Source organism: Electrophorus electricus, chromosome 11, assembly GCF_041902795.1.
Source record: "Electrophorus electricus isolate QZ-2024a chromosome 11, ASM4190279v1, whole genome shotgun sequence".
Lineage (NCBI taxonomy): Eukaryota > Metazoa > Chordata > Actinopteri > Gymnotiformes > Gymnotidae > Electrophorus > Electrophorus electricus.
The window spans coordinates 11,267,136-11,294,901 of NC_137507.1; the positions used below are offsets into that span (position 1 = coordinate 11,267,136).

At 43.6% G+C, this 27,766-nt stretch overlaps 1 protein-coding gene across 10 annotated transcripts; it reads right to left on the minus strand.

Moving 5' to 3' along the window:
* sema3aa (sema domain, immunoglobulin domain (Ig), short basic domain, secreted, (semaphorin) 3Aa) lies at positions 1–27,177 on the minus strand. 10 transcript variants are annotated; one of them, XM_081723260.1, is made up of 20 exons: positions 21,304–21,435; positions 20,528–20,739; positions 19,212–20,445; positions 18,559–18,719; positions 15,760–15,822; positions 12,973–13,092; positions 12,486–12,548; positions 12,014–12,107; positions 11,799–11,918; positions 10,523–10,665; positions 10,191–10,305; positions 10,022–10,091; positions 8,703–8,847; positions 8,289–8,508; positions 7,850–7,941; positions 7,655–7,696; positions 7,391–7,548; positions 4,938–5,005; positions 4,683–4,828; positions 1–2,607 (listed from the first exon to the last, which is right to left on the minus strand). In XM_081723260.1, the coding sequence occupies exons 4-20, from the start codon at positions 18,715–18,717 to the stop codon at positions 1,912–1,914; spliced, it is 2,514 nt and encodes an 837-aa protein (XP_081579386.1). In that variant the 5' UTR covers positions 18,718–18,719; positions 19,212–20,445; positions 20,528–20,739; positions 21,304–21,435; the 3' UTR covers positions 1–1,911. The 10 variants fall into 10 exon arrangements, with proteins under 10 accessions (XP_081579386.1, XP_026876045.2, XP_081579385.1 ...); XM_027020249.3 differs by lacking the exons at positions 19,212–20,445; positions 20,528–20,739 and adding exons at positions 2,987–3,044; positions 26,586–27,177 and having other exon boundaries at positions 2,472–2,607; positions 21,304–21,474; XM_027020244.3 differs by lacking the exons at positions 19,212–20,445; positions 20,528–20,739 and adding an exon at positions 26,586–27,169 and having other exon boundaries at positions 21,304–21,474.
* Between the last annotated feature and the right edge of the window lie 589 nt (positions 27,178–27,766).

The following is a 27,766-nucleotide window of genomic DNA, read 5'->3' on the forward strand; positions in this document are numbered from 1 at the left end:
AAACGATAGAGGAAATATTTATTTAGACAACCAAATGCATGCCAGAAACACCCATTGACAGTTATAAGAGCTCCCAGCTACCTCAAATTACTTGTCTCCAACCAAAGACAAAATAGGTCTTTGGCAAGGAGTGCTGGGAGCGCCATCCTGTGGACATCATTTTGTATTGCATTGAAACATCATACATTTGGGGGGTGGAGGTGGTTTGTTTGTACAAAAGATGAGTTTTATAATACATAAAAGAGGGCAGACATATTTATCTTTGCATAAGTAATATGAAATAAAACATTTTTCACATTTCCTATGCTCATGGCAAGGAACGGACCTCACAGAAAACACTGACAATAAAGTGAATGCACTAAGGTTCACATGCAGTTTGAAGAGTCAGTCAGACTTTTACCCTAAACATTTCTACAGGAGATTCACAGCTAAAGTGTGGGCATTCAGTATCTTACAATTTAGTCATATCCTCGTAATATTTTGCTATTTGATGAGCAATTCATACAGAAACAAGGGAATGAAATATAGACAGCTTCATTTGGGGGCATTACAGAGAAAAAGTGAAGGATAGGAAGAGGCAGACTTCTCAAACCTCAAACAATAGGAAAAACTAAAAAAAGACAAAAGTATTGGTCCATTAATGTGCTTCACCACATTTTTCACTTTTGTTTACAATAGATCTCAAAACATCCATAATATCAAAAATAACTGTAACCCCTAAAAAATCAGCAATAAATAGTCAAGTGGTGTCTGGCTGTATATATTTACACTCTCAACACAGACTGCAAGAGCACATTCGTATGAGGTGAACTAGCATAAAAATAACTTAAAATAAAACAGCCAAGGTTATAGCAATAACCAAACACAGCACCTTTTAAAAGATGCAGAACTTGGCACAAAACATGTTATTTTCTATTTAAAATAAAATCAAAATTCAGATAAAAATAAAATAGATTCAGATCTATCATAAACCACCCCTGTAATCTGAAAATGTATTTTTAAGTTCAACTATGCAACTGGCTTAATGAAGCTTATGTATTCAATTAAACAATGTCATGCACATTTGAATTCTGTATTTGAGGGGAAAATCCTGTCTCCACAGGTACCCTCTTCATAATCCAGTTGGGTCACTTTTCTATTATGAATATACAGCAACTAATTAGGCTAACATTTAAGTCAGAATGGCTACAAGGGTCAGCAATCAGATGAACTGTTAGTAGAGCATGCCTCCGTAACGCATGCCTTATGGCTAACAATATCTTGTAGCCATGATTACTGAATTATTTTCTATACAGTGCCCACTATAGTTACTCCTGTAATAATCTTCACAAATCAGAGTGACCAGACTCCACAATTTTCCAATCTCTTTCAGGCTGGTAAACAGTCCATATTAGGGGATGTTGTCTGATCCAGAACCATGGTAAATGTATCATGACAATGAACAACACAGTCATCCTGGATAAAGATTGAGAAGATAACTAAATAAAACATCTCAGTTTCTGTAGAAGTTTCCCAAACTTCTCTCAACAGCTGTTTGAACAGAGGAAGCAGTTTGGAAATGGTGATCCTTCTCTTGCTCCAAGACAAAAGAGTCTTAAGGGACAACACACACTCATGCCCTTCAGCATAGGAACATTATGTACAGGAAAGTGTATCAGTTCACTTGTATACACACTACTGTTAAATGTCTTTGATGGTACATAATTGTAATTGTGCTTCCTATGGTTAAGAAGTTTGATAAAGTTCACCTTTTATTCAAACTACAAGTGTTCTAAGAGTGCAGTTTTTCTGCTTATTGTGCTTTTCTTTGAATGTTTGCAGTATACAGATGTATGAAGATTGCTAGATAGCTATCTGCATGTTTGATGCATGTTATGGGTGTGTGTCTGAAATAGTGGAGAATCCATGGCTTCACACACTGCGAGGTGGTCTCTGTTGCTCATGGGTCCGGCGATTACGTCCCCTTTTGTTCTCCTGAAGCTGTTTCCACTTGGCCGTGCTGGGCGGTGTTCTTCGGGCCGGTGCATTACCTCTCTTCCCTTGACCCTGGCTTTCTTGAGTGTTTGAGCCTTTGGGAGTGCTGGGGCTTGACCTGGGGCTTAGGCCGTGTGGGCTGGTGGTACCCTGTGGGATTTGGCTTCTCTGGATCCCAGCTGCTTTGGGCAGATTCAGGCCACTAGGGACATTTGTCGCTTTTGTGCTGCTGGGTGCTTTCTGGTCATGCTGATTCTGGCTGGATGTCTGCGAGTTCTGGCCAGTGGGCAGGCCACTTCTGGGAGGCTTCTTGCCACGCTGTTTCCGCTCCTTCTTCCAGACGTGTTCGCAGAACTCATCCACACTATGGAGGTCTGGGTGTTCCAGTAGGCTCAAGAAGTCACGGTACCAGGGCTTGTGCTTGGGGATGGGCTCACGGTCGTCAGGCCCGGTACGGAGCAGGAGCAGCTCTCCCACACGTTGCGATGGGATGACCTGCAGGGTGAGGCGCAGCAGTGGCTGGATAAAGCCGTGCTCCACGGCATGGCAGTGGTACACTCCTGTGTCAGCCTGGGTCAGGCTACGAATGAGCAGGCCTCTGTCAGTGTGACTCACCCTCTCATTCATCATGATCTGAGAGATAGAGAGAGAGACTGAGTTACAATTTATATTATGATAGCATGGAAATTATGGAACACTATTATTGTATGTTGGACATAGTTGCCATTTTTACTACATATAGATATGTTTTAGGACTGTTAATTTTTATTTAGGACTTTATTTAGGAATTTTATTTTAGGACTGTTAATCTTTATTAATCTACTATAAGTTAAATATTATTCTTTAAATAAATTCATAAAAAAAGGCTAGGTTTAGTCTTAAAACAACTAAATGTTTCTGTAGTGAGTTGAGGAGCGTGGAGTTATCCATAGGGTGAAAGGGCATTTGCAAGTTCAGTAACAGGGTTTCCTTGCACAGTGGGAAGGTTGTAATCTGAGAACTATTCGATTACCATCATTACTGTCGAAGGGCAAGAGGTCAAGCCAGCTCTATCTGTTTCAGATCATTATCTGTAAAAGCAACACAGCTGTGTGTGAGAGTATGTGTCTGTCTGTAGGTTCTCTTATCATGTCATATTGTTCTCATTAAAATTCCTCATTGTCAGTAAAAACCTAGTAAATATTTGAATGAAAGAACTGTACTGCTTACTGATTATAGAATGTCATATTTAGTTAGGTTTAGTTAGGTATAGATTCTACAGAACCATATCTAATATTACCAATGATATATTAATTTTAAACACAAGGGGGTCATTTTAACTACATATATTACACCTTATCCAATTTACACATACATAATGTGAATTCCTCCCTCTCGGAGGATACATGAATTTGAATGTTTCCTGCTGTCATATGTAATATTACTAGTAGCAAGAATAAGAAAATCTACCACAGGGGGCAGAGCTTTTTCCCATAAAGCTCCCACACTATGGAATAACCTTCCTGTAAATGTTCGAGATTCAAACACAGTCTCAATATTTAAGGCTAGGCTGAAAACCTATTTGTACAGTCAGGCATTTTATTAACTATTTCCCATCTTAGGTAAAGGTGTAAATCTGGGGGTCCATGGGCATTCAGAGTTATGGTAAACTACGCTATGCTGCTCTCACTTCACCTCTCTTTTGTCACTCAAGTTTGTTGACTGAGAGCGGCTGAGTGCTGATGTTCCAGGGTGCCTTCATGCCTGTGTTTCCTTCTGGCTCTTTCCTTTTAGCTGCCATAGCTCAATCTGCCAGAGTCCATCACTGCACATTATAGTTCCCTAATTTACACACCCTCGTACCTGGACATGCCTAATCTACTCTCTCTTTCTGCCAAGATACACCTACTCCTGATGTCGTGATGTTACTGAGCGTCATCCCATCTCAGCTGCCATGGCTACTCTAACCACCCACTGATGCCCCTTCCTGTAGCCCACCACACCGCTACCCCAGCCATTTACTCTTCATTGCCCTTAATGGACGTTCTCTTGCAGGATGCCATGATGATACTGATGCTCTACCCATCTCAGCAGCCATGGCTCCTCTCACCTCCCCCTACTGTCCCTTCCCGTAGCCCACTACACTTTTCCACTGCCCTTAATGGACGTTCTCTTGCAGGATGGGTCTTGGAAACATGCACACCTTGGGACAAGACTAGGACCTCTAGTAGGTTGGACTAGACATTAATTGCTTATTTTTTTCATTTTCTAAAATTGATTTTTCTCTTTAAATTGTTATTTAAAGAGGATCTCCATTTTTAAAATTGTTATTTAAAGAGATCAATTGTTAAACTGTAATTATTGTTGTGGTGACTGTTATTGGCCAGAGGAGCATGCGCCCAGCCTTTGAGTCCTGCTTCCTCTCAAGGTTTCTTCTTCATGCTTTAGGGAGGTTTTCCTTGCCACTGTCAGCTTTGGCTTGCTCACTGGGGGCTTGGACTTGGACATTTGTAAAGCTGCTTTGTGAAAAAACATGTGTTGTAAAAAGCGCTATATAAATACATTTTGATTTGATTTGATCTGATATGAGACATCACTCAACTATTTCCTGTCTCAAGACATGAGTACTTTTCATTAGGTACTACTACTAACATATATGAAAGAAATTTATAGGATTTATAGGGTTCAATCAGTACACTATTGTGCATGTGTGTGTTTTTGTGTGTTACCTCATGCTTGTGCTCCTCACCAGGCCTCTGAAGCTCCCAATAGATGAGAGCTCTCTGAGACTTGGAGTTGCACTCTAGAAACATACTACTGTTTTCCACCCCATACACATTCCTCTCCTCCACACTGCTGTAGCCCTCTAGGTCATCTAAAACAAACACACACAAAAGACACATGAATGTGCAGGGTACGTCTAGTCTAAAGGATTTGTGTGTGCATGCCTTTACATTTGTGTTCCTGTGGGTATTTATGATTACCATTGTGATGCAGATCAGAGCACTGGGAGAGAGGATCTCCATTTCTGATATCTTGCCGCCTTGTTCTCCTGAAGAAAAACAAAAACAATATATTGAAAACCTTTTTCATCTGTAAAAACAACTTACAAAGATTTTATGCACCATGCACCGTTCAAAGGCAAGATTTTGCAACAAACATTTAAATAACCAGTTCACACCACTAGAGTGCACTGTTGCTCCAGTCAAAGAACTCTCCTCTAGCAAACCGTTGCAGCCTGGGCTGTCAGCTTGGGGGAGGGTGAGTTTTGGGGGTTGGGGGGGGTGGGTGGTATACTGGCACAAACAGCAAATGCTAGCGCACCAGTTGGTGCACACAGCAAAATGACTCATGGCTGGCAGGCCTTCCATACATGCATCATGGAACTACACACAGCAGTGCCTTCTGATGTCCAGTTAAAATGGGGGCCTCTTTCAGGCTGTCTCAGGGCCAGGCCATAGCCAGAGTTTTTATAGCAGCTTTGTGCTCTGTTAAGCACCAGCTCTACTCCATGCCTCTACTAGGAGCTGGAGCCAGGGGTTGAGGCCAAGGGTTGGGACCAGGGTCTGGGGCCAAGGTCTGGGGCCAAGAGTTGGGCCCAAGGGCTGGGCTGGGGCCAGGGGCTGGAGCCAGGGGTTGAAATGAGGGTCTGGTGCCTGGGGTTGGGTCCAGGGTCTGGGGCCAGGGGTTGGGACCATAGTATGGGGCCAGGGGATAGAGGCTGGAGCCAGGCCTTGTATACTTTTCATATTTTAGAAATAAAAAGCTTAAAGTTTAAAGTTTATGGGAGTCAGGACTGTGATAGTGAGGAACAGGAAGGCGGAAACACGTAGGCGGCTAAAGAGGTGGAAAGGAAAATCCAGAGATTAAACTGTAGATCAGATGGACTCTGCAGAGGAAAGGATATATGAGCTTAAAGCACTTTCATTGTTCCTCTCTCGATGCATCTCTCACCTTCTTGAGATATCCACAGCTCAGTATACCACTGTTTAACTCTATCTCCCTAACTGTCCCCACCATCCCAATCTCTTCTTCTGTCTGGCTGTCTCACACCCAGTAATTCAGTCTCTTGGTCAATCACACACACACACATGCACGCACGCACACACACACACACACACACACACACACACACACACACACACACACACACACACACACACACACACATATCCCTCTCTCACTTTTCTTTGGTGATGTGTGAGCAGTGGTGGGAAGTCTGTTTCTCATTGCTGGAGAAAATATTTGGAAAGGAACAGACTGGCCCAGCATTTCTGACCAGGAGGGCGTGTTACCATGCCCACTTCTGACCAGGAAGGCGTGTTCCCATGCCCACTTCTGACCAGGAGGGTATGTTTCCATGCCCATTTCTGACAAGAAGGGCATGTTACCATGCCCAATTCTGACCAGGATGGCATGTTACCATGCTCTGGCCCAAGACGAAGCTGGGAAGGTACAAGCCTTTGGCTGTGCATGATACCCACACTACAGGGTACCATCATGTGAGTGTGTGTGTGTTTGTCTGTGTGTGGAGAAAGCTCTCTCCCACTGGCTGTACTGAAGTGTGTGGAGCTCCTATCATGTGGTTGAGCGATGTAGGAGGTAGATTATATTTAAGGCAGTAAAATCACACATTGTGTGTGTGTAGTATGGGACTGTAGAGCAGAATGTATGTGTGAGTTTGTATTCTTTGGCCATTGGGTATTTGTGGAGTGATGTTGTGGCCAGAATGCTGCAGCGTGTAATCTGAAAACCAGTTCGCTGACATGCAAAAGCACTACAGACAGATCTTAGGGCAGACAATGTGTATTAATAAATCATCTACCATTCACACAGAAAAAAAGCAGTAAACCAAACAAAGAAAAGTCTTCCTTTGGAAGAAATCTAATAGGCTTGTTGGCAAAGACAAGTAAATACAAACAACCAAATGCTTATGACTTAGTTACTGATCTAAATTATGCCAGAAGGCCAGAGGTGCTTGGCTGTACGTCAAGGAGGCCTGAATGTAGTGGGTTTTCCATCCATTTCATTTATAAGAATTTTAAAAGTGCACATTAAAAAAATTGGATGGAAAAGGCAGAAATATTGAATGAAGTGGAAAAGTTGAAATGTTGATTAAAAATGGTGAAGAAAATTGATTCCAGAATTAATCTTGATGTATGGGGCCATGCTTCTTTTCAACCTGAAAATAAAACTGAAAACAATCCTTTAGTATTAAACCTCTTCATTCATTTAATTTCATTACATGCTAGGAATCCACCACAATACACTCCATATATTTCACCCCTGATCATATTACATCATCTTGAGACTTTGCACATAACCGTGATGGATGGAACCATGACTCCATTAATTTTTCTTTTCAAGAATGCACAGAACCTTTTGGAAGCATTGGAATGGAAGGCCAGTGTGTGAGAGGTGGCCGGTGAGCGCTGACCTCTTGGCAGTGGGGAAGTATCTGGAACACTCCATGCCATCCCAGGCGCAGTAGGGGTCTCTGGCCAGGCAGCACTCGGCACATGCTTTTCCGTACACCTCGCAGCGGTGCAGAGGCATCTGGGATATCCCCACAGCTGAACCCAGGTACAACTGTTGCTGTTGACACAGGCAAATACAGGATACTGGGGTCAGACCTGTATTTCTGTGATGGTTAAAAACAGCCCGCAGAGAGGAGCCAGCCAGTGGCTGTCAGTTCACTCACTTGCTTAGTGGATAGTTCCATAGCCGTGATGGGAGTCGGCTCCTGTGGTGAGATAAAAACACATAGAGCTCTGACTCACAGGTATTGTTTGTTCTGTTTGATAAACACTCATAAACAGATAAGTCCTTAGGGCGAGGCGTAGGTACTGTGGCTGTCAGTATTATGATGTTGATCAGGCATTGCTGAGGAGCGTACCCTGAAGACGGTCATCTCTTCCAGCACCACCTCCTCCAGGTCATGCCAGCTCTCTCTGGGGATGGTCACCACCTTCAGCACTGTGCCCAAGTCTGCCCACAGAATGCCAACAGCACATTTAACTCACACACATTGATTCAAACTCCCTATTCAGTTTTCACACTTGGCTCTTAATGTACAAAGTGTGTCTGCATATAATTGTGTCGTATTCACTTGGTAAACCAAACTATTCTTGCAGCTACACTGCCCTGTAGACTGTAGTTTCAGCTTGAATCTAACACTCCTGATAGCTGAAATAGCTGAAACTGAAATGTAAAATGTGCAGATTATGGTAGCCCTGTTACTTGTGCAAACATAGGTTATGCACACATAAAGCTATGCGCATGTGCATGAACAAAGAGAATCCCATTGCTCTCATCTATGGGGAGAAGCTACTGGCCTGTGCCGATGAACATGACGTCATACTGGCCGTCCTCGGCCTCCACGCGATCCACCACCAGCTGGGTGAACTGGTAGTCGGCGTTGGTGCGTACTACTATAGGCCGGCCGCCTACCGGCTGCACTGGGTTGTACATGGCGGGGTGGAGACGTGCAAACGTGATGACGTCATCAGGGAGGTCCTTGGTGGAGTCAAACCCGCCGAAGGTTTTACTGGGGCACTGGGAATGGAAAAGAGAAGAATGTGAGCACACCTGTGATGGCTTCATTTCCTGTGGCTACATCAGTATTACCAATACAGCATTAGCTAGTGTCTGGTCATATCTCATATGTTTTCATTCCAATGTGCAAGGTATGCTAGTTAAAATGCAGGAGAGCTATGTTATGTAAAACTCTGAGGGTTACAGAAACTCACTGTGCCAGGGCGTGGATAGGGCACCCTGCCTTGGAAGGGGACCCACTGGTAGTTGGGCCCATCTCTGTGAGCGTAGGGGCCCAGAAACACTCTCCTGATGTCTGCCATGCTGTACATGCAGATAGCTGATCCACGAAAGATATTACTGCCATCAAAAGAGAGAGGATGAAAGTGTCCTTTCAATTAATGAACTCAGATTTAAAAAAAAAAAAAAAAAAAAGAATAAAAAATGTAAAACCTGTAATTGTGTGGTGTTTGCGTGTGTGTGTGTGTGTGTGTGCACTACTGGGTGTGAGAGTAGTGATCATCCCCTGATAGATGTATGGAGAAGCATTTATAAAATGTTAATTAGTGAAAAATTCAATTAACCACAGGGCAAATGAACACACTACTCTTCTACTCAGATGGGGGCATGCATGCATACACACACACATACACACACACACACACACACACACACACACCTACACACACACACACACACACACACACACACACACACACACAAACACACAGAGAGGAATTCACACATACATTCCCACATACCCAGACCCAACCACACTCAGATAAACCACTGATCCAGTCTTGCAGCCTTAAGGGCTCATTAAGTGGTAATATTAAAAGCCAGTCCCCAGAATGCCCTTCTATTCATCTCTGGAGCGGGGCACTTAGAAAAGCAATTAAACCAGCCTAATTCCTCAAAGCTGGTAATTGAATTTTCAAGGGCCATGTTCTCTGCATACATTAAAGCTGCAGCAAGGCAGGAATACTGAACTCGCTCCGCCTGAGTGCCGCCTGCCCCCCGTTCTGCTTTTCGTGTTGTTTGACGGTGATTAATCATGATGTGTTTGTCCTCTTCCTCATCTCTCGCTTACACGCACAAACGCACACATAGCAAGTGTGTGCGAATGCACCGCATGCTCATCCATCATCTTAAAAGCGCCTCTCTCATGTAACTCGTTTGTCTGCTTTTGTTCCTCCCTCCGCCCACAGCCCCCTCCTTGCCGCTCAGCCCAGGAAAGGAGCAGGCCAGCTGGGGAGCGGCGCTCGCCTTTCCCCCTTAATCGCATTTCCTCCAGGCTTTGCTGAGGGGCTGCTGATCAGCAGGTACAAGCAGAGTAGGGGGTGGAATTTCCCATACAGAGAATGGGGAGGTGAAGTGAGCGTCTGTGTCTAACTGGATTATGGAAGAGACGTGTCTGAGGAGATGGGATGCATCACAGGTGTCAAACCATGTAATTATGCTAAGAGGTGTATATGAGAGAGGGAGAGAGGGTGGGTCCACAGTGTACTGAACATGAATATGCATTTAGTGTTACCTGGAGGTAGTGAAGACAGCATAGATCACTGGGTTCTTTGGGTCTTTAGCACTCATTAAGAACACATCCTCTGAAAGGGCAGAACATTGCACACTGATACCTTTGAATTCTATTGGCCATGTAATGTTTTGAGCTCTTCTTTGAGCAAATAAATAAGAGCAATACTCACGTAGCTCATCAAAGTACGTATCTATGCCATTAAGCCCTGGGACTGAACAGGTCAGTTTAGCCTTTAGAAAGGTAGTCCATTTGTTCACCAAACTCCTGTGTCCACCCTCGTCATTCTGGGTAAGTAGCACACATGAACACATTTGCACACGTGCACGCACACACACACACACACACACACACACACACACACACACACACACACACACACACACACACGCACACACACACGCACCTAAATAAACATACATTTAAACATATATTTATATGTGTGTGTGGGTGTGGGTGTGTGTGTGTGTGTGTGTGTGTGTGTGTGTGTGTGTGTATTGTTACCTTACACAGTTGTGCTACTCTGGAGATAGTTGCTTTGCCTGTGTGTTCCCCATCCATGGCATTCTCTTTGAAGAACAGGAAGATCTTATCATCTTCTGGGTTATCACTCTCAGGGATGAGGTGAATGCCAACGAACTTGGGGTCTGGCACACACACACATACACACACAGACACAAGGAGCCAAGTAGTAATTACTCTAAAGTGCAATATTGAAAAATACATGCAAAACTCAAGGCCCTGAAAATTGGTTTTGACAGTAAAACCATATGGGAGCGCTTGAACATTTCAATAACTCCATCTCAACTTTAACAAAATGGGCCAAATCCAGCCAGGGATTGAATATCAACAGCTACAGGGGTCCTTTTACTCAAGCATGACCAGAGGTCTTTACAGAAACATCACGTAATCCCGGCCCATGCAAGTTGTACCCACATGCAACTACATACGGTGCTGTGTTACAACCACCCTATTGCTAACAGGACGTGGAGCCTACAGAGTGGAATGTCCAGCCCAGGAGCAAGTTTACTACTTGATTAGTGGGTGTATGTGTGTATGAAAGGGGAATCATTTAGTGTAGATTCTCCCACTCTTTCCAGACCCATAGTATTCAATACATTGAATGTTTTTAAAGACCTCTGCATTTAGGGAGGCTTACTATAAGCTTCACCTAAGCCAGTATCCCGAAGGCTTCTTTGATGCAAAAGAACAGCTGTCGTTCAATAGTGACTGAATGCATTGCCTAAAGTTTGTGAAAGGTCTGTGTCTCTATTGATAAGGGTCTGATAGAATTGCCATCCAGTTAATCCTCAGTATACCACTGATCCTTTTGTAAGGGAGCAACACCATTTAGAGAGATACAATGAAGGTGAGATCTGATGTATCCGTGGCAACAGACGATGGGGATTAAGGTATGAATAATACCTTCATAAAAAGCACATTTTTATCTGAATATGTGGAAGCATTTAGGGGGAGGGGTGAAATTAGAACTGATCACAGGACCAGACAAGCAGAGATTAGCTACATGGGAAAATGTGGGCTTGCTCCTAAAGATGAAATTGAACTTTTGTATCACATACGTCCCTGCTAATTCAGACAATCTATCACAGGAAATAATCAGCCCAGCCCAGTTAATCTCCAATGAAGGCCTCTTAATCACACACACACACACACACACACACACACACACACACACACACACACACACACACACAACTACGTGGATGTCTCATCTCAATCATGAGCCCTCTTGTAAACAGTTTACCAAAAGATCTACTACCATTTAGCCATCTGGAATCATGCTGCTCTGTGCGGATTGGGTGATTGGTCCCAAGTGTTCGGAAAATAGCAAAGTCTCGTCCCATGAAGTCTGCTGAGGTTCCAGAGTACAGTTCTCCATCTGCCAATTAGAAAAGCACATTTACCATCAGATATCTAGGCAGAACACATGCAATCAGCAATCTACCTGTCAAAAGAGAACTTGCAGTCACTCACCAATCAGCAAAGAGGATGACAGCATCTTTGGGTCATATGGACTTTTCCCACGGCCATTCTCTAAATGGGACACATCTAGCCTGAACAGGTTATCCTGAGGGAAAAGGTGACAGCACTCAAGAACCTGAATTACCAGCAGTGTAACAGACAAAGGATTTAGAAGATAGGAGTGGTCATAAATATCCATGTAAACTGTTTCTGCTGAGAATTTACAAGTCCTAATTCTAAATACCAAAGGTTATCAGCGGTGCTCATTTCTTTATTATCAGACTTCTTAGCATTCCCCTCAATTTTAATTATAATACTAATAATAATACTAAAGTGCAGACATTCACAATGTGATTTCAGACATTATGCTGAACATAAAACATTCTTCAAAATTCAATGATAGGAAAATTGGGAAAATAAACAAATAAGTTCCAGATGAGAAGTACATGGCCTTGTGAGAGGGAACTCTTCATTATTCACTCACTGCAAGTAATGCCAGGACATCTGGAGCTTGAACAGCATCCCCACCCTGTACACCCTGCAGAAGCTAATTGCAAAATGGCAGTCAGATGAAGTACTGACGTTTCCTATTAGAGAGACACCAGCCACCCTCTTCACTATAAATACACTTCTCTTTTTCCTCATCTCCTTTTGCACATCGCTGGTCTGAAATTGCTCGCAGGGCATCAGCGGAAGATTAGCCTGAGATAATAGCCTCCATTGAATGAATCTTCTTTGACCTATAGCACTGGTTTGAATTTGGGGACTGTGTTTCATGAATATGAGTGCCTTTGAGATGTACTACCCATTAAAGGTCTTGTGAAAAGTGTAACCAGAAAAGTTAAAAGGCTTTACAATTTTTGTATGCTTGCATGTGTTTGTGTGGGGGTTTTTTTTGTTTGTTTGTTTTTGGGTTTTTTTGTGTGTGTGTGTGTGTGTGTGTGTTTGTGTGTGTGTGTGTGTGCACATACCTCTGCTCGTTTGCCAATCTCCAGGTAGGAACAGATGGGGTGGAATGCACCTGTGCCACACACATACAGGTGTGTCTGGTTGAATGGCTGCAGAACCCGCACAAAGTTGGAGCACTCTTTCTGAAAAAGGACATATCACACAACCCCTGAAATAAGGAGCTCCTTTTGAATATGACCCTGTGACAAACGGAGCTGTTTCTCACCCACCTAATATTATATATTTAACTAATGATTATGTATGTGGTGCTAAAATGTAATAGTAAGAAAAATTTTGGCATGTGATAAGCAAAGAATTCACGTGGTGTATGCACTTCACATATTGCCTGTATATGATTGCAATAATGTTTTGGGCAGCTATGATAGGTATTGTTTATCCACAGTGAGTGGCTGGTCATTGTATAAGTTATGAGAACACATTTACATTAGCATATACTTTGTATTTTGAACATACAACACACTTTTAAATGCTTCTTAACCTCAATATTTAAGCTTGAAGTGTCATTAAAATGTCTTTGAGTTCCCAGAGAAGTACCGATTAGAATTGCACCTGTTAAAGCCATTTTACTTTCTCAGTTTGCTCTCTTTAGCACCCATGTGTGTGTGTGTGTGTGTGTGTGTGTGTGTGTGTGTGTGTGTGTGTGGTTCTGATGAGTGTTAAATCTATAGCACATGTGGACAGTCTCATTGCGCTATGAGTGTAGGAAACAGATTGTGATTGTTTAGTCCATGAATGGCCTCCAGGTTCATTTAATTAACAGATATGGGAAGGAAAGATTCACAAATAATAAACACATATTAAATATGACAAACATCTATTCGGCATAAAAACACACAGAAAACACAGAAGATCATTTATGTTCTTAATATATATGTCTGTACATACATGTTTGCATGTGCACACACAGTCAAAAAGACAAAACTGCTTGTGTGTGCACTTAATCTTATGCACACCCACTAGCACACTCACCTTTCCATGGCCATTAAGAAAACAAAGACAACCCATCTGTATAAACAATGACAGTTCAGTCTCGTGTGTGCTTTTGGCTGAGGAAGGGGACGTTTAAGAACATAAGAAAGGGTCACGTGGTCATGACTCCAGCACCCCCAGCCGCTGTTCCACCAAACCACAGACTTGTAGAGACATATTTGTGCTGTCTAAATGTAACTTCAAAGCAGATGTCCCTCTGTTTGATCAACTAGCGTGGACACAAAAGCTAATAGCAGTGCTATTTAGTCACATTTCCACTGTCTAGTCACAAACCCAGTCCAGCCTGCTCTTGACCTTCCTGGAAAGACCTGAACCATCTGCCCGTGCCATCAAAGCAGCATCAAATGCCCGTGGCGTTCTCAGTGCCCTTTGTGCCTAGCAACGAGAACATATGTACATTCCTGACTAAATAATTACATGCACACTACAATTCCTCCCAGTGCTGACGGATGTGTTTGAAATTCCCTGTAGTTGGTTTGATTTGAAAAGCATCGGCTGCTCGGGGTGTGCCATTTGGGGGGTGGGGGTGGGTGGGGGTGGGTGGGGTTGTTACTGGAAGAGGCAGCTGAACAGGCTGTTCTGCTGGAACTCCCTGCTGCCAACTCCCCATAGTAGCCCATGCTGAGAACAACCTAATGCCTGTAATTAATCTGTAATTAACATGTAATTACAATTGTAAAATGCCCTTGCATTTTATATGGTGAAACATGGCACTGAAGAGAATGGGGTTTATAAAAGTATTAAGAACTAATTTATTGTATTTGAAATAAAGCTGTAACTTAATAGCAATTATATGTGGGAGAACAATAGTGAGGCCCAAGCTTTAAACAGCCAACAGTGGCCCTATAGTCCACATTTCTAAACACTGTAGAAACTGGCTAATGTGCGATCTGAAGAGTTAGGAGTAGGAGAATTGTAACTGTTACTGTGCCCTGTAAAGAGGATGGTAAAATCTTTGAACATTTCAATAACAAAGATAAGAAGTTTGCCTGAGCAAGTAGGGAAGTTGGACTACTGTGTATTGCCTTAGACTGTTTATATTTACTGAACAGGCTGAATATTTGCATGCATATATTTATATGTATATAAGTGTGTGTGTGTGTGTGTGTGTGTGTGTGTGTGTGTGTGTGTGTGTGTGTGTGTGAAAACGCATGTGCATGTGTGTGTGTTAGTAGCAGATGGTGTGAGTTATATCTGATGATCCTGTGCCCCCCTTGTGCCCCTCATCTCACTACAGAGAAACCAGGCGTGAAATTACCATCAGATAGTGCATGCCTCACATGCACATACAGACACGCACATGAACACATTCAGTCATGTGCACACACAAAAACACAAAAACTGACACACACACGTGGACTTACAAATGCACAAAAAAGAAAGAACAGGAGAGAGAGAGAGAGAGAGAGAGAGAGAGAGAGAGAGAGAGAGAGAGAGATTTGTTAGTTTGCTAGATAAATAAATCTCCAATTTAGGCTAGGCCCCAGCATTCATATTCAACGGCCAAGCAAAGCACTCTGGGTAATAAACTTCAGGCAGGAATAAAAGAGTGCACAGAAAGCAAAGAAGAAAGAGAGTGGCCACCACCATGGGCACACACTCTTTAACACCAGCACTCATCACAGTCATACCACATGGACAAGATCCACCTACAGCAAATGTACTGTTACTGCAGAGAGCAGGGTCATGGCTATAAATCACAGGCACCGCACAAGTAGTGCTGGAGGTTTTTTCGAGATATGCCGGACTGATCTTAGAAGTGGGGTCTGAAGGCTGAAAGTGGAGCGCTTCACACTTACTGCGAGGTCTTTTCCTGCCCACTTGCACTCGTCTCTTTTTGAAGGTGTGGCAGGCCAGGCGATCTGCATTAGGGAGAGAGATGGAGGGAGAAAGAGAAAAAGAGAAAAACAGAAATAGTGAGAGAGAGAGAGAGAGAGAGAGAGAGAGAGAGAGAGAGAGAGAGCAAGAGAGAGAGAGACAGAGGGAGGGAGAGAGAAAGTGTGAGAGACAAAAGGGAGAGAAAAAGAGGGAGAGAGAGTGAGAGAGGGAGATTGAGAGAGAGAGAGTGTTAATGTGTGAATGGATAACACAAAGTGCTGCAAAAGACTGACTACAACTCCACATGAGGGGGGGCAGTAAAATAATTAAAGATCAGTATCTGCCATCCTTCTGCCACCACCATCTGTAGCAAATCATGGAAAGACTGAGCAAGCCCTACCGCTCAGCATATCAGAGGAGCCCGAACAGTCGTATGCACAAGAGTGCTTGCACACAGAATTGATTTTAGTTGGATCTGCACCAAAAGCAAAGTTAAATGATTCAAAATGCTTTTAAACCTAAAGTAAAATAATAAACAAGAGGCTGGGTTGACTGTAGCTCTTATGGATTTTGTCACGATTGGTCAAAGTTCTCCAGACGGCTGCACTATCTGAAAGAACAGGTAGATAGAACAGATAGAACAGCGACCTTTCACTACTTCTCAAGCTTCTTGTTAGCACTTTCTCAGTTTATTCGTTGTCATATATTTGCCAAATAATAGGTTTCAAATTGTTTTTTCTCCGTATAACAAATGACTTTTGTTGTGAAAACGTCTACTGTTTTACTAGCTCATAAGAGTTACTGCCTGTTTTGAACTCCCCAAGACAGCAAAATACACAACAAAATTTTGAAATACACAATGAAATATAATTGATTGTAGACAGGGTTGTAATCTGTGTGAAAGCTATTGCAGAAACGTGACCTAGTTAACATAGTGAAGTTCTAAGTCCTAATTTGTCCTTTGTTTTTAGTCATCCATAATGTCTATTCATTTCTTAAATTCCCTTCAATCTTTAAATATAATAAACAAAGTAACTAATATCTTGTTTACACTTCATACAATTCCCATCTTTCCATTCCTCCTTAAACTGCTATTACTCTGTAAGAAATGATTAGACTCGATTTATTTATTTATTTATTTTATTTAATGAATTCTCTTTAATTATTTAATTATTTTCTGTTAAAATATATTTATGGAAGCCTGTACACAAAATCAATCAATAGTTTCATATTTCATATTTAAGTTTATACTTATTTTAACCTTAGTAACATTTGCTTATCTAAGCCTCACTTCCCTCACTGAAATGTAATTACTGGAAGAGAAATCATTGAAAATATGCAAGCAATACCAAACATACAATTTGTCATTTAGAAAGATACACAATTACTCATGAATAGGGTTAGGAACAAGTTTGAACATCCAGGGCTAAAATCCATGGCCTATTAGGTCTACACTCAAAACCCAACTGCTAAGGTCAGTTACTAAAGTCTTGGAATTACACCTTTTTTTTTTTTTTTTTTTTGCATTGTAGAGTATATTCCACCATCATTATCAGAAAATTGCTGTTTCCACATTGAATGTCATAAATGTCATAAATTGAGATACATAGAGAAAAAACATGTGTAACTACAAAGGTCCAGGCCTGATGGCTAGTTACAGTATACATAATACTGTAAAATAATAAAAACTTGCTAAAAGGGCTGCAAGACAGTGTGCGTGTCTGTAGGTGTGTCTTTGCATGTTTACGTGTGTGTGTGTGTGGGTGTGTGTTTGAGTGTGTGTGACTCAAGTAAGATAAAAACCCTCTTAGCTCTCAGCCTTTACTAGGAAAACTAACGGAATGGTAATACTGTCTGCCCACAGCCGTCAAGACATGGACTGAATGAGCAAGGAGACAGAAGGAATGTGAGGAAATCAAAATAGACAGCAGGCAGGGAAAGAGGAGAAAGAGGGGGAGTGAGAGAGAAACAGAGAGAGAAAGAGAGAGAGAGGGAGAGCATAAAAGGACCTCAGAAGACCCCAGATCTGATCAGGGAATGAGAAACAATAAGGCCAGAGTAAAAAGGGAGAGAGGCAGAAGCGAACGTGGATGTTATAAAGCGGAAATGGGAGGGAGCCGGCACACTGTGATAACCCTGGGTCTAGGTTCTCTTCTCCAACAACACACACCACACACCTGCAGAGTTTCCTGCCTCAGCATCAACCCTTCCTGTGCTCTTGACTCAAATCCTCTGGAATTCTATAGTGAAACCTGGTATGTCAGGACCATTACAGAATAAAATGGAGTGAACTGTGATTGTGTTTTTTTTACAACCCTTACTGGCCTATTAGCTTTGGGTTACACCTACAAAGTTATTTACCACAGTGAAAGGACAGACTAGCATTTGAAATACCATATTGCCTTCTACAAAGGGGTGGGTGGAAGCCAGGTTGATGGTTTGGTACCAACTATTTGGAATTGTGGTTTTACCATTGTACAAATGTACACACAAACTATAAGTTGCATGCACAGTAATTGTATGAATGCTGAGGAAGGAATGTGTTCAATGATCAAGGAACAATAGAATTAAACATTCTTTAGTGTGGCTGAGGAGTAATGATTCATATTGGCTTGAACACAATGCATTTGACAGATCATTTATTCCCACTTCAATTATTTTGTCACGAGCAAAGGAGAAAGCTCTCTCTCTCTCTCTCTCTCTCTCTCTGTATGTGTGTGTGTGTGTGTGTGTGTGTGTGTGTGTGTGTGTGTGTGTGTGTGTGTGTCTGTAATTATTACCTGTTTGAGGTCTCTGTTTATGTTGACCAGATCAAAAGAGAAGACATGGTCCTCTGCTCCCACTAGTAATCTCCCTCTCTCCTCATCCATTAGAAAAGTGTCGTAACCTGAACTGTTGGCCAGTCCAGTGAAAGTCACCAAATTACTGGAGTCCAGCATCTCTAGGATTGGGAGGAAAGAGAAAGTGGGGAGCGAGTTAATGTTAACTGGACAACATTACTGGATCCTTAAAGGAATTAACATAGTAGGATTATATAAAAATCTGTTACATTGTTAAAGTGTTGATAAAAGCACAGTTGTGGCACATTCTACAAATCATACAACTTAAACTTCATATATTTCAGATTTAAAAAGAACAGTGTGCAGAAGGTTTGAGGGTTTCAGGTAAAATTTTGTTCCCCAACAGCTTCTGTAATGTCACACTGTCCATTCAAGCATTACAGGAAAACCATGTGATCCAATCATTGTAGGCTTGAGAAAGCATCCAAGCATGTGATTGGCTAAATTGCTTAATCATTTACATGAGGTTAAGGCATGGCTGGATAACTCTCACCATGTGTCTGCTCAGATTTTGAACATGCACTTTTGCACACTGCAAAAGAGATACACACTATCACTACCTGACAGAGTCCTTGCTATGCAAAGTCACAGACCTGTTCAGGTAAAGAAATCGGAGCCTGCATCAAAAGCCATCAGTGTTTTGAGCTCAGAGACCCTCAAAGTTTTTGAATGGATCGGTTCCTTTGGCAGGAATGTCACATTAGCATGCGATTTTGAAAGTGAAATGATTCATAGCATGAAATCGACACATATTTAGGCTGTTCATCTAGAATCGAAATTTAATTTATACTTTAAAGTTTGCATAATGAGTAAACAGCCATGTTGTCCTTTGTGATTTAAAAAAAAAAATCATTCAATTTGCACGACAGTTTGCAAAAACACGCATTTACAATGATGCACCAAGTTTTGGTTAAGCTACGTTCCCTGATGCAAGACCTGACAGTAATGGGAGCAGAAAGACAAAGCCGAGCGGGAGCGGAAGCAAGGAGATGATGTGGTAAAGAGGGAAATGAGATGAAAGATGACAGAAAGAAAGCAGAGAAAGAGAGGAGCCAAAAGCAAAATCGAAGCTCCACAATCACTGCCAGGCGGAGAAAACTCCCCAATGCAGGCTGTTCCCAGCACTCCACAGGTGAAGCCAATATTTCTGCAACATTTAGACAATTCTCTGTGCAGCCCAAATGTTATGAATCATAATGAATAGTGACATCTAGAGTCTGCAGCTAGTCCCAGGAGCTTCGACCGACATGCTGCTGTGTTAGTCATCTGCATTTGATTCTCTTAAGATTCTGGACATCTGCGTGCTTGGACCAGGAGACAGTACGAGAGAGAGAGAGAGAGAGAGAGAGAGAGAGAGAGAGAGAGAGAGAGAGAGAGAGAGAGAGAGAGAGACTTAGGAACAGTAGTGTTTAGCAGTTTTCCCCTATGTCTATGTCTTCAAAGCCACCCGAGTACATAGTCTTACACAACAGCCATGAACATAGGCACACAACATGCCAAAAATGTGAATTTTAAATGCACCTGCAATGACTTGCACAGTAATGGAAAAGAAATTAACATGTAATAACTGTTGCTATTTTTTGAGCCAATAGACCTCTACCAGAGTTACAGACAAGAGAGCAAGTGAAGTGTGGTGTTTCATGTTGAATGTGATGAGTGCTTATCTTGTCAGAGAGCAGCAGCCTTTCTCATCAGGGTGGAAGTGCCTAATGAGGGCAGCTGCTAATCAGAGCACTGATCAGTTGAGGGTTCTGCCAGCCAGGATGAGAAAGTCACGCTGGTATTCGTATTCCACAGCACTAGAGAAGGCAGTTGAGTGGAGGACAGCTGCGTGTACAGAGTTTACATGCATCCTTACTCATTGTGACTGTAGACGACATCTGTAATTTACAACAGTCTGTTCTTTTACCTGTGAACTATATTCTGACATTGTATTTTTCTCTTTCCCCTGCCTGCTACGAACTCCTGCTGCTCTGACCGGACATCAGTTGGCTCTGAGAAGTGCAGTGGCATTCTTCTCCAGCTGAAAGTGAGCGACTGCCGCTTGAACTCCGTGAGTGAGGCATTCTTTTTCGAGAGCCGCCATGCTGAGGCTGTCATGAGAGGCAGCCTTCAAATGGGCTGTAATTAAAGACCCTCACACACACAGTCATGACATGCACAGACACAATATGGCATACACGCGTCCACACATTGTTGCATGTCCAGATTTCAGAATCAGAAGGGGTTTATGGAGCTTATCTCAGCCAACATCACACTACATAGCAGATAAAAGTAAAGAGACAGAAACACACAGGCAGCATCATGCACTGTGGGATAGTACAGTACGCTCCACTACATTGAACACAGCAGACAGAAACATTAACCATGAACCCATTAAAGTCATGCTTGAAGACTACTGCATTATACTTTCAACCAATCAGAAAATCCCATTTCCACATGTGTATGCTGGATGTGTATGAGCTGCTCTGTGGCTCCACTCTAGAGGTAGAGAGGAAAGCATGGATAAATGGAACAAAAAGTGAAGGACCATTTCCACTGGTTTTGGGGCGCTACCTGTTTATTTAGCTCTGAATAACAGTGTGCCTCAAGCCACATGGAAGATCCTGGCACAGCTGCTCCCCTGGGCCCTACCCCTGCGACCCCACCTCCCTCGCACCCCCACACCATTCACCCCCCCCTCACCCGCTCTGCTTTTGCTCCTCTTCCTCTCATCAGGCCAAGCGTGTGGTGTGGTTTTGTTCAGCACCGTCATGCCAGCGGACCAGCGCGCACTGGGTCTCGCGTCAGTCGCCTCGGCAACAACCCATAAGAGTGAGCTCCGGCGGCTTTTGATCGACAGCTCAAGAGGGGTGGCTGAGGGAAAGCAGACACCGGCGGGGTCACTCCCAGTGACACCAGCAGGAGACACCATCAACGCCCACCCCCCACCCTGCTCACTTTTTGGCATGAAAAGGCAGCCCTCGCATGAACAGTTGTGATTTATGACTTGGCTAAGTGACTCACGTCAACACTGCAATCAGTGAGGTAAAGCTCAGCATGCATGTGCCAGGAGATAAACAACAGAAATGACAAAAGCTTCCAAGCAGCCACAATCAAAGAAAAAAGGCAATTTCTCTGCTTGTTAATGTTCCACTGACAGGGGAAGGTTTAAAGTGTGCTTGCTTCTGCCTACATGCACACACACTATGCTCACAGAGCCTTGCTGGGTCTCGGTTTTAAAGTCTGAGAGGTGGCCTTGCATGTTACCCCACTGCATTCTGGGCTGCCCGCCTGACCGTATGAGGGGAGAGTGTGTGGGGAAGTATTTAATTATTGGTGAATGTGCTTTGGACATGCAGGGTTAACCACAGAGACTGCAGGAAGCATTCCTCTGGCCACAGCACACACACAGTCAGACACTGCTGGAGCCCAAACTGAGTCTCCTAGTGCACTGTCCCAGATTACTACACTCCCGAGAGAGAGAGAGAGAGAAAGAGAGAGAGAGAGAGAGAGAGAGAGAGAGAGAGAGAGAGAGAGAGCAAACAGTTTGTGGATTTGGATATCATTAGTACCTCTGATGGACAAGCCGCTACAGGGAGAGAGTCCGTGGTGAAATATGTGGGAATGAATAGAGTTGTAGAGCAGAAGAAGAGAGAGAAAAAGAGAGAGAAAGGAGAGAGAGAATGAGAGAGAAAAGGAGAGAGGGAGGAGTGAGAGATGGAATGAGAGAAACAGAGATAATGAGAGAGGGAGAGAAGTATAGAAGAAAGGAGAGAGGAGATGGAGAGGAGAGAGAGGAAAGGAGTGGTAGCGAGATAGAAGGAGGGGGAGAAGGAAGGAGAGAAAGACAGAGAAGGAGAGCAAGAAGAAGAGAGGAGGGAGAGAAAGAGAGAAAGAGAGGAGGGAAAGAAAGAGCCCTCAGGCTTTCTCCAAGCAGCACTGAAATGGGGATAAATGTTTTCTATTTGTGACATACAAACACACACACACACGCACACACACACACACACACGCACACACACGCACACACACACACACACACACACACACACACACACACACACACACACACACACACACACACAAGCAGGGTGGGTGAAATGTGATACTCCCAAAAGTGCTTTTCTATAGATATGGATATTCAGAGACAGGTGCACAATTTCCTGACACCCTGTACCCAATGTCCACTCTGTAACCAGATACACAACGCATGAGACAGGTGTACACGCACACAACCATCTATACTTGTGTCTGTAAACTATATTGTGCCAAGTGGGTGCTGAAATGTTGAGTCAAGAGAGTGGTGAAATGCATTAATTGAACCATGTAAAACAATTTGCTGGAAAGTTGTAGGCAGCCCACTTGAAGTGGCAGATAGCAAGACAGACGGACTTAGAGAGAACTTGAGAGAGGGGGAAAGAACAGCAGCCGTGTCTTCTTGTATAATAATTTCCATCCACCCCAGAATCTGGCTCCACTCCATCCTCCACTTCCCCCACCAGCGAGCGAGCATGCACTACTGCAGGCCTCCAGACCGCGTCTGCTGCGGTTCGGCGCGGAGTGTCTATTTTGGAAGATTTAGGCCGAATTCCGACGACTCGCAGTCTCTCCCTGTCCCAGTGCCGCCCATCCTGATCAGTCCCAGGAGGCCGCGGGGCAGGGTAATGAGATGCGAGTCCCCGGTAATTACCCTGCAGTGGGTAATTATCAGGTTGTTTCACGAGCTCTTTAAACTCCTTGGCTGCTCCAGGGAGCGGTGACGGGATCGCCCGGTTGCAGAAGCTGATGTCTCTGCCTGGGCGTGCTGCACATGTGCTCTGCAGCCTGAAGGGGGCAGTGTTTTCATAGCCACAGGCTTGCTCCACCTCAGTCACCCATGGAACAGCGAGGACTAGGGAAGTTGTATTAATGTGCTGGGATCACTGGGCAGACAGGGGCATTAAGGCTTCCACCACTGAAAATCCCACAGTGTGAACACATGGGTAGAGCCACAGACCAAGGATGAGGGCTTTGGTGTTAATTTGGACTCCTCACAAAGTGAGGACAGGCATGTGGGTCTCCAGCAAGCAGACAGACAAAACAATGCAGCCAAAAGCGCTGACAGGAGCAATTTTCAGTCCCAGCAAGGCAACGTGAAGAGATGGCTTGCAGAATAATTACAGGGCCAGGAGGCAGAGAGGAGAATCTATCACTTGGCGATCAATTAAAAACTGTGCTGCGTTCAGGCAAATCTGTGTCTCGGACATCGTTTGACAGGCCTTCCTCCAGAGAGCATTGCTTTGCTGTACTGCCTGTCCCCGAGTCGCTGCTTCTGTGTGAGGGTACTAGCCATGACAAATCTGTGTGTGAGTGTATGAGTGTGTGTGTGTGTGCCTGTGAACGAAAGGGACCAGCCCTCCTTGGAGAGAGTGTTCTCTACATGCTTGTTTGAGAGTGCATCCCTTGAGAGAGGCTCTGCACGTTTATTTGGCTTAATTACTATGCTGCATTCACAGGGGGAGTGAGAATGAATGACACTTCACTTAACGACCAGGCTCGTCTGGCCAGCTACTGTCTGCCAGCTCCTTTCATTAAAGCGCTCTCTCTCTCTCTCTCTCTCTCTCTCTCTCTCTCTCTCTCTCTCTCTCTCTTTCTCTCTCTCTCTCTCTCTCTCTCTCTCTCTCTCTCCCCCGCTCCCATTCTCTCATTCTCTCTCTCATTCTCTCTCCCTCATTCTTCCTCTCTTCTCTTTCACTATCCCTTCATCCTTCTCTCTTTCTCACTGGCTCTCAGACAGTGTGTGGGTGTGAACACCGATCTGTCAGTCTGTGAGGCATCAAAAGAGCCATCAAACACCTGTAGGCCACTCAATCACACACATAAACACACACACATACACACACACACACACACACACACACACACACACACACACACACACACACACACACGCACATACATAGAGCTCTATCACCATGGGCAGGTGTCTAATTATCTTAGCCTGTTTCTATTCTCACACATCTCAGCAGCCAAAAACACGTTAAGACACACACTCTCTCTCCTTCGCTATCTCACGTTCAGATACATATACTCTCTCTTTCTCTATTTCTCTCTGACACACAGGGTGTGTATAGCACATGTTGGTGAAATGTATTTCTTTCTTTGCCGGGAGGCAGTTTGACACATTGGTGCGTTTTGAGCCTCAGAACACTTTGACCAGTGTATCCCCATTTAGGAGCTCTTGATGGAAGCATTTCAGTGGTGATATGACTGTGTGAAGGTGTCTGTCAGTCACATCATCCACTATCCATCCCCTGGTGCCATGTCAAAGAGGAGTAGGAAGGAGATTATCACATGAGTGTGAAACTTAAAAAAAAAACAAAAAAAAACAAAACAAAAAAAAACCTGTAAAAAAGGAATCATTTTGATGAAAAGGTCCAATTTTCCCACAATGCTGCGGGCTGCCCCAGTACTGTGGGACTGGCCACAGGTGTTCCTGTGCCATTCCAGTCTTCTAGCTGGAAGACGCTATGTGCAAAAACAAAAACTTCAAAGCCCCCAAACCTGCATATCAAGGCAAAATACTTCATCATCTTTTCTTGTCTTTGTTGCACTCAGAAGAAGTCATGTTTTAGGTGAATATTTATGTATTCATGTGTGTGACTTCTCACTCCTTCTTTGTTCACATTCTCTGAGTATTTCAGACTACAGGCTGTTGCACCAAAATAACTCCATCCATCTATAAAAGAAATGAGAGGGTGTTTTAATGGCCCCTACTGGAGTAAATATGTGCCTCACACTAACCTTACAATCAACACAAATGCGAACACATATACCCACCAACATCGGTATTTATGAAATGAGAGTGAGAGTGAAAGAAAGAGAGAGAGAGATCATCGCCACACATTGAGCTGTATACTTTTGGTCATGTTTCTGGACAAAGAACCACAAAGGCTCGCCTAGCTTACGTTAAAAGCAAAATGGCCAAAAATATGGCAAAAACTCTGGTGCTTATTTCTGCGGGAGATGAAAGCCCGGGTGTACAAAGAGGCAGCTCTAGTCTGGGGTTCTCCACAGTCGCCATACAAAATAACACTCTGTCCAGAGAATAACATGTTTACAGCCACCGCCACCATTCACACATAGAGCAGCAGAGCTGCCGGTGCTGGAGGTCAGACAGAAAGGACCGTGGGAAGGTGTGGAAGGATATGTGGGTACTTCCAGAAGTGTGTGGCTACATTTCTGCACATGTGCACTTGACTGTATGTGCAAAGAGTCTCCCACAAAGCCTGAGTAGAACCAATAAACTCCAAGAACCAAGACAATTTTGAAATAAAATATTCAAAGCGGAGATTTAAAGATCAGAGCTCGTAGACCCCTGGTTATCTATTGAAAACCATTACGGAGCGATACACCCCTCGGTCTGGAAGCCATAGAACAGGGCACCAGGCGCTGAGTTCAGTCTGGAGGGACAGCAGCAAGGAGCAAGCCCAGCAAGAGCCAACACACACAGTTACATTTCCCTAAGACCTCCCTGAACATATGGAAACAATCTGTCAGAGCAAAATGAGAATAGACGATCATATGCGAGAGAGAGAGAGAGAGAGAGAGAGAGAGAGAGAGAGAGAGAGAGACAGAAGTAGAGAGAGAGAAAATAGACAGAAATGAAATAGTGAAGTGACAGAATGCTAGTTAAAACACTAGAAAATGCAGAAAAATAAAAAACAACAAAAAGAAAAACTATGGCAAGATAGATAGATAGATAGATAGATAGATAGATAGATAGATAGATAGATAGATAGATAGATAGATAGATGAACATAAGAATATTTGTACACAAGAATACATAAATATAGGAAGATCTAAGAAAAAGAGATATTAATACTAATGGGTGAAGAATAGAAAAAATAATAAAGTAATACAGAATTGGTCTGAAAAGACAGTAAGTTGTAACAGGTTGGTAAAATATTAGGCTCTCAGCAGACAGCAGTGGCTCCAAAACTTACCATTGTAGGAGAGCCGGAGCCGTGGCACGTTCCTCTTGGTGTGCTGCAGGGCCAGTCTCCCAGGCAGTGACACCCCGCACAACAGCAGTACAATCCCAATCAGGTAATCCATGGTGCTGGAGCACTGGCCTCCAGCCCAGGGGGGGCTCACAGCCCAGAGTGCCCAGGGAACGGTGCTCCCCTCCGGGGTGAATTAGAGATCTCTGCACTCCCTCCTCGGTTAGAGAGAGAGAGAGAGAGATCCAGAGCCGCGAGGTCGTCCAAGGGAGGCAATCCAAATCAGATCCCTGGCAAGGCAGGCAGGGACTGGTGCTCACATGGCTCCATCGAGGACTTCCTAGGCTGGGTAGGGGGTTATGAGATCAAGCGAGTTTAAGGTGTATTCCTCTCGAGGTGAAGCTCTCGGCAGCCTGGGAAGGTGCTATGTCCGGGGAGAGGGTCCTGTGACGCTACTCCACTCGCCTTCACTCCAGCTTTACCCCCGTGCTGCGCACACACACTCACTCACACACACTCCAGTACACACTTCTAGCCCTGTCCACAGCTCAGGCAGACTGAGAGGACGAGAGTGAGCAATAGAGTGCTTCACCATCCACGAGAGCAGAGAAAGGGAGGGGGGAAGAGGAGGGAGGGAGCGAACGAGAGCAGCTGAAGGAGAAGGAGGGGGGTGAACAAGAGAGCAGCACAGTTGAGGTATGGGCAGGACTCTGCTGCACAGGTTTGACTGGCTCACAGCCTGAGGTACTTTTGCTGTTAGTTACTACAACACTATTTTGTTGTTCCTGTTTTTTGTTGCCCTATCCGTGATTTCAAATATTATACTGTATGATCTAAAGTCCATATGCTTTATTTTTTCAACATGACATTTTTATTCTTGTTTTTTTGTCATTCATTCTTTGTCATACTTTTCTTGTAGCGATGCGCCAGTCACAAATAGAACATTCACATTTTTATAGATACATACAGCTCCAGCTTAAACAGAGAGAAGCAAAAGAGGAAAACATAGCCTACGCATCTACACATCAGCAGTTCAATGGCAGAACTCTGTTTTAGCACCATTTCTGGACAATTTGATCAGCAGAAATATATGACCTCATTTATGTGTCCCTGTACAGCGAGATATGGTGTAAAGATCTATGACATTGCAGTGGTCTGAATGTAAATCCAGCATGCTCTCTGTA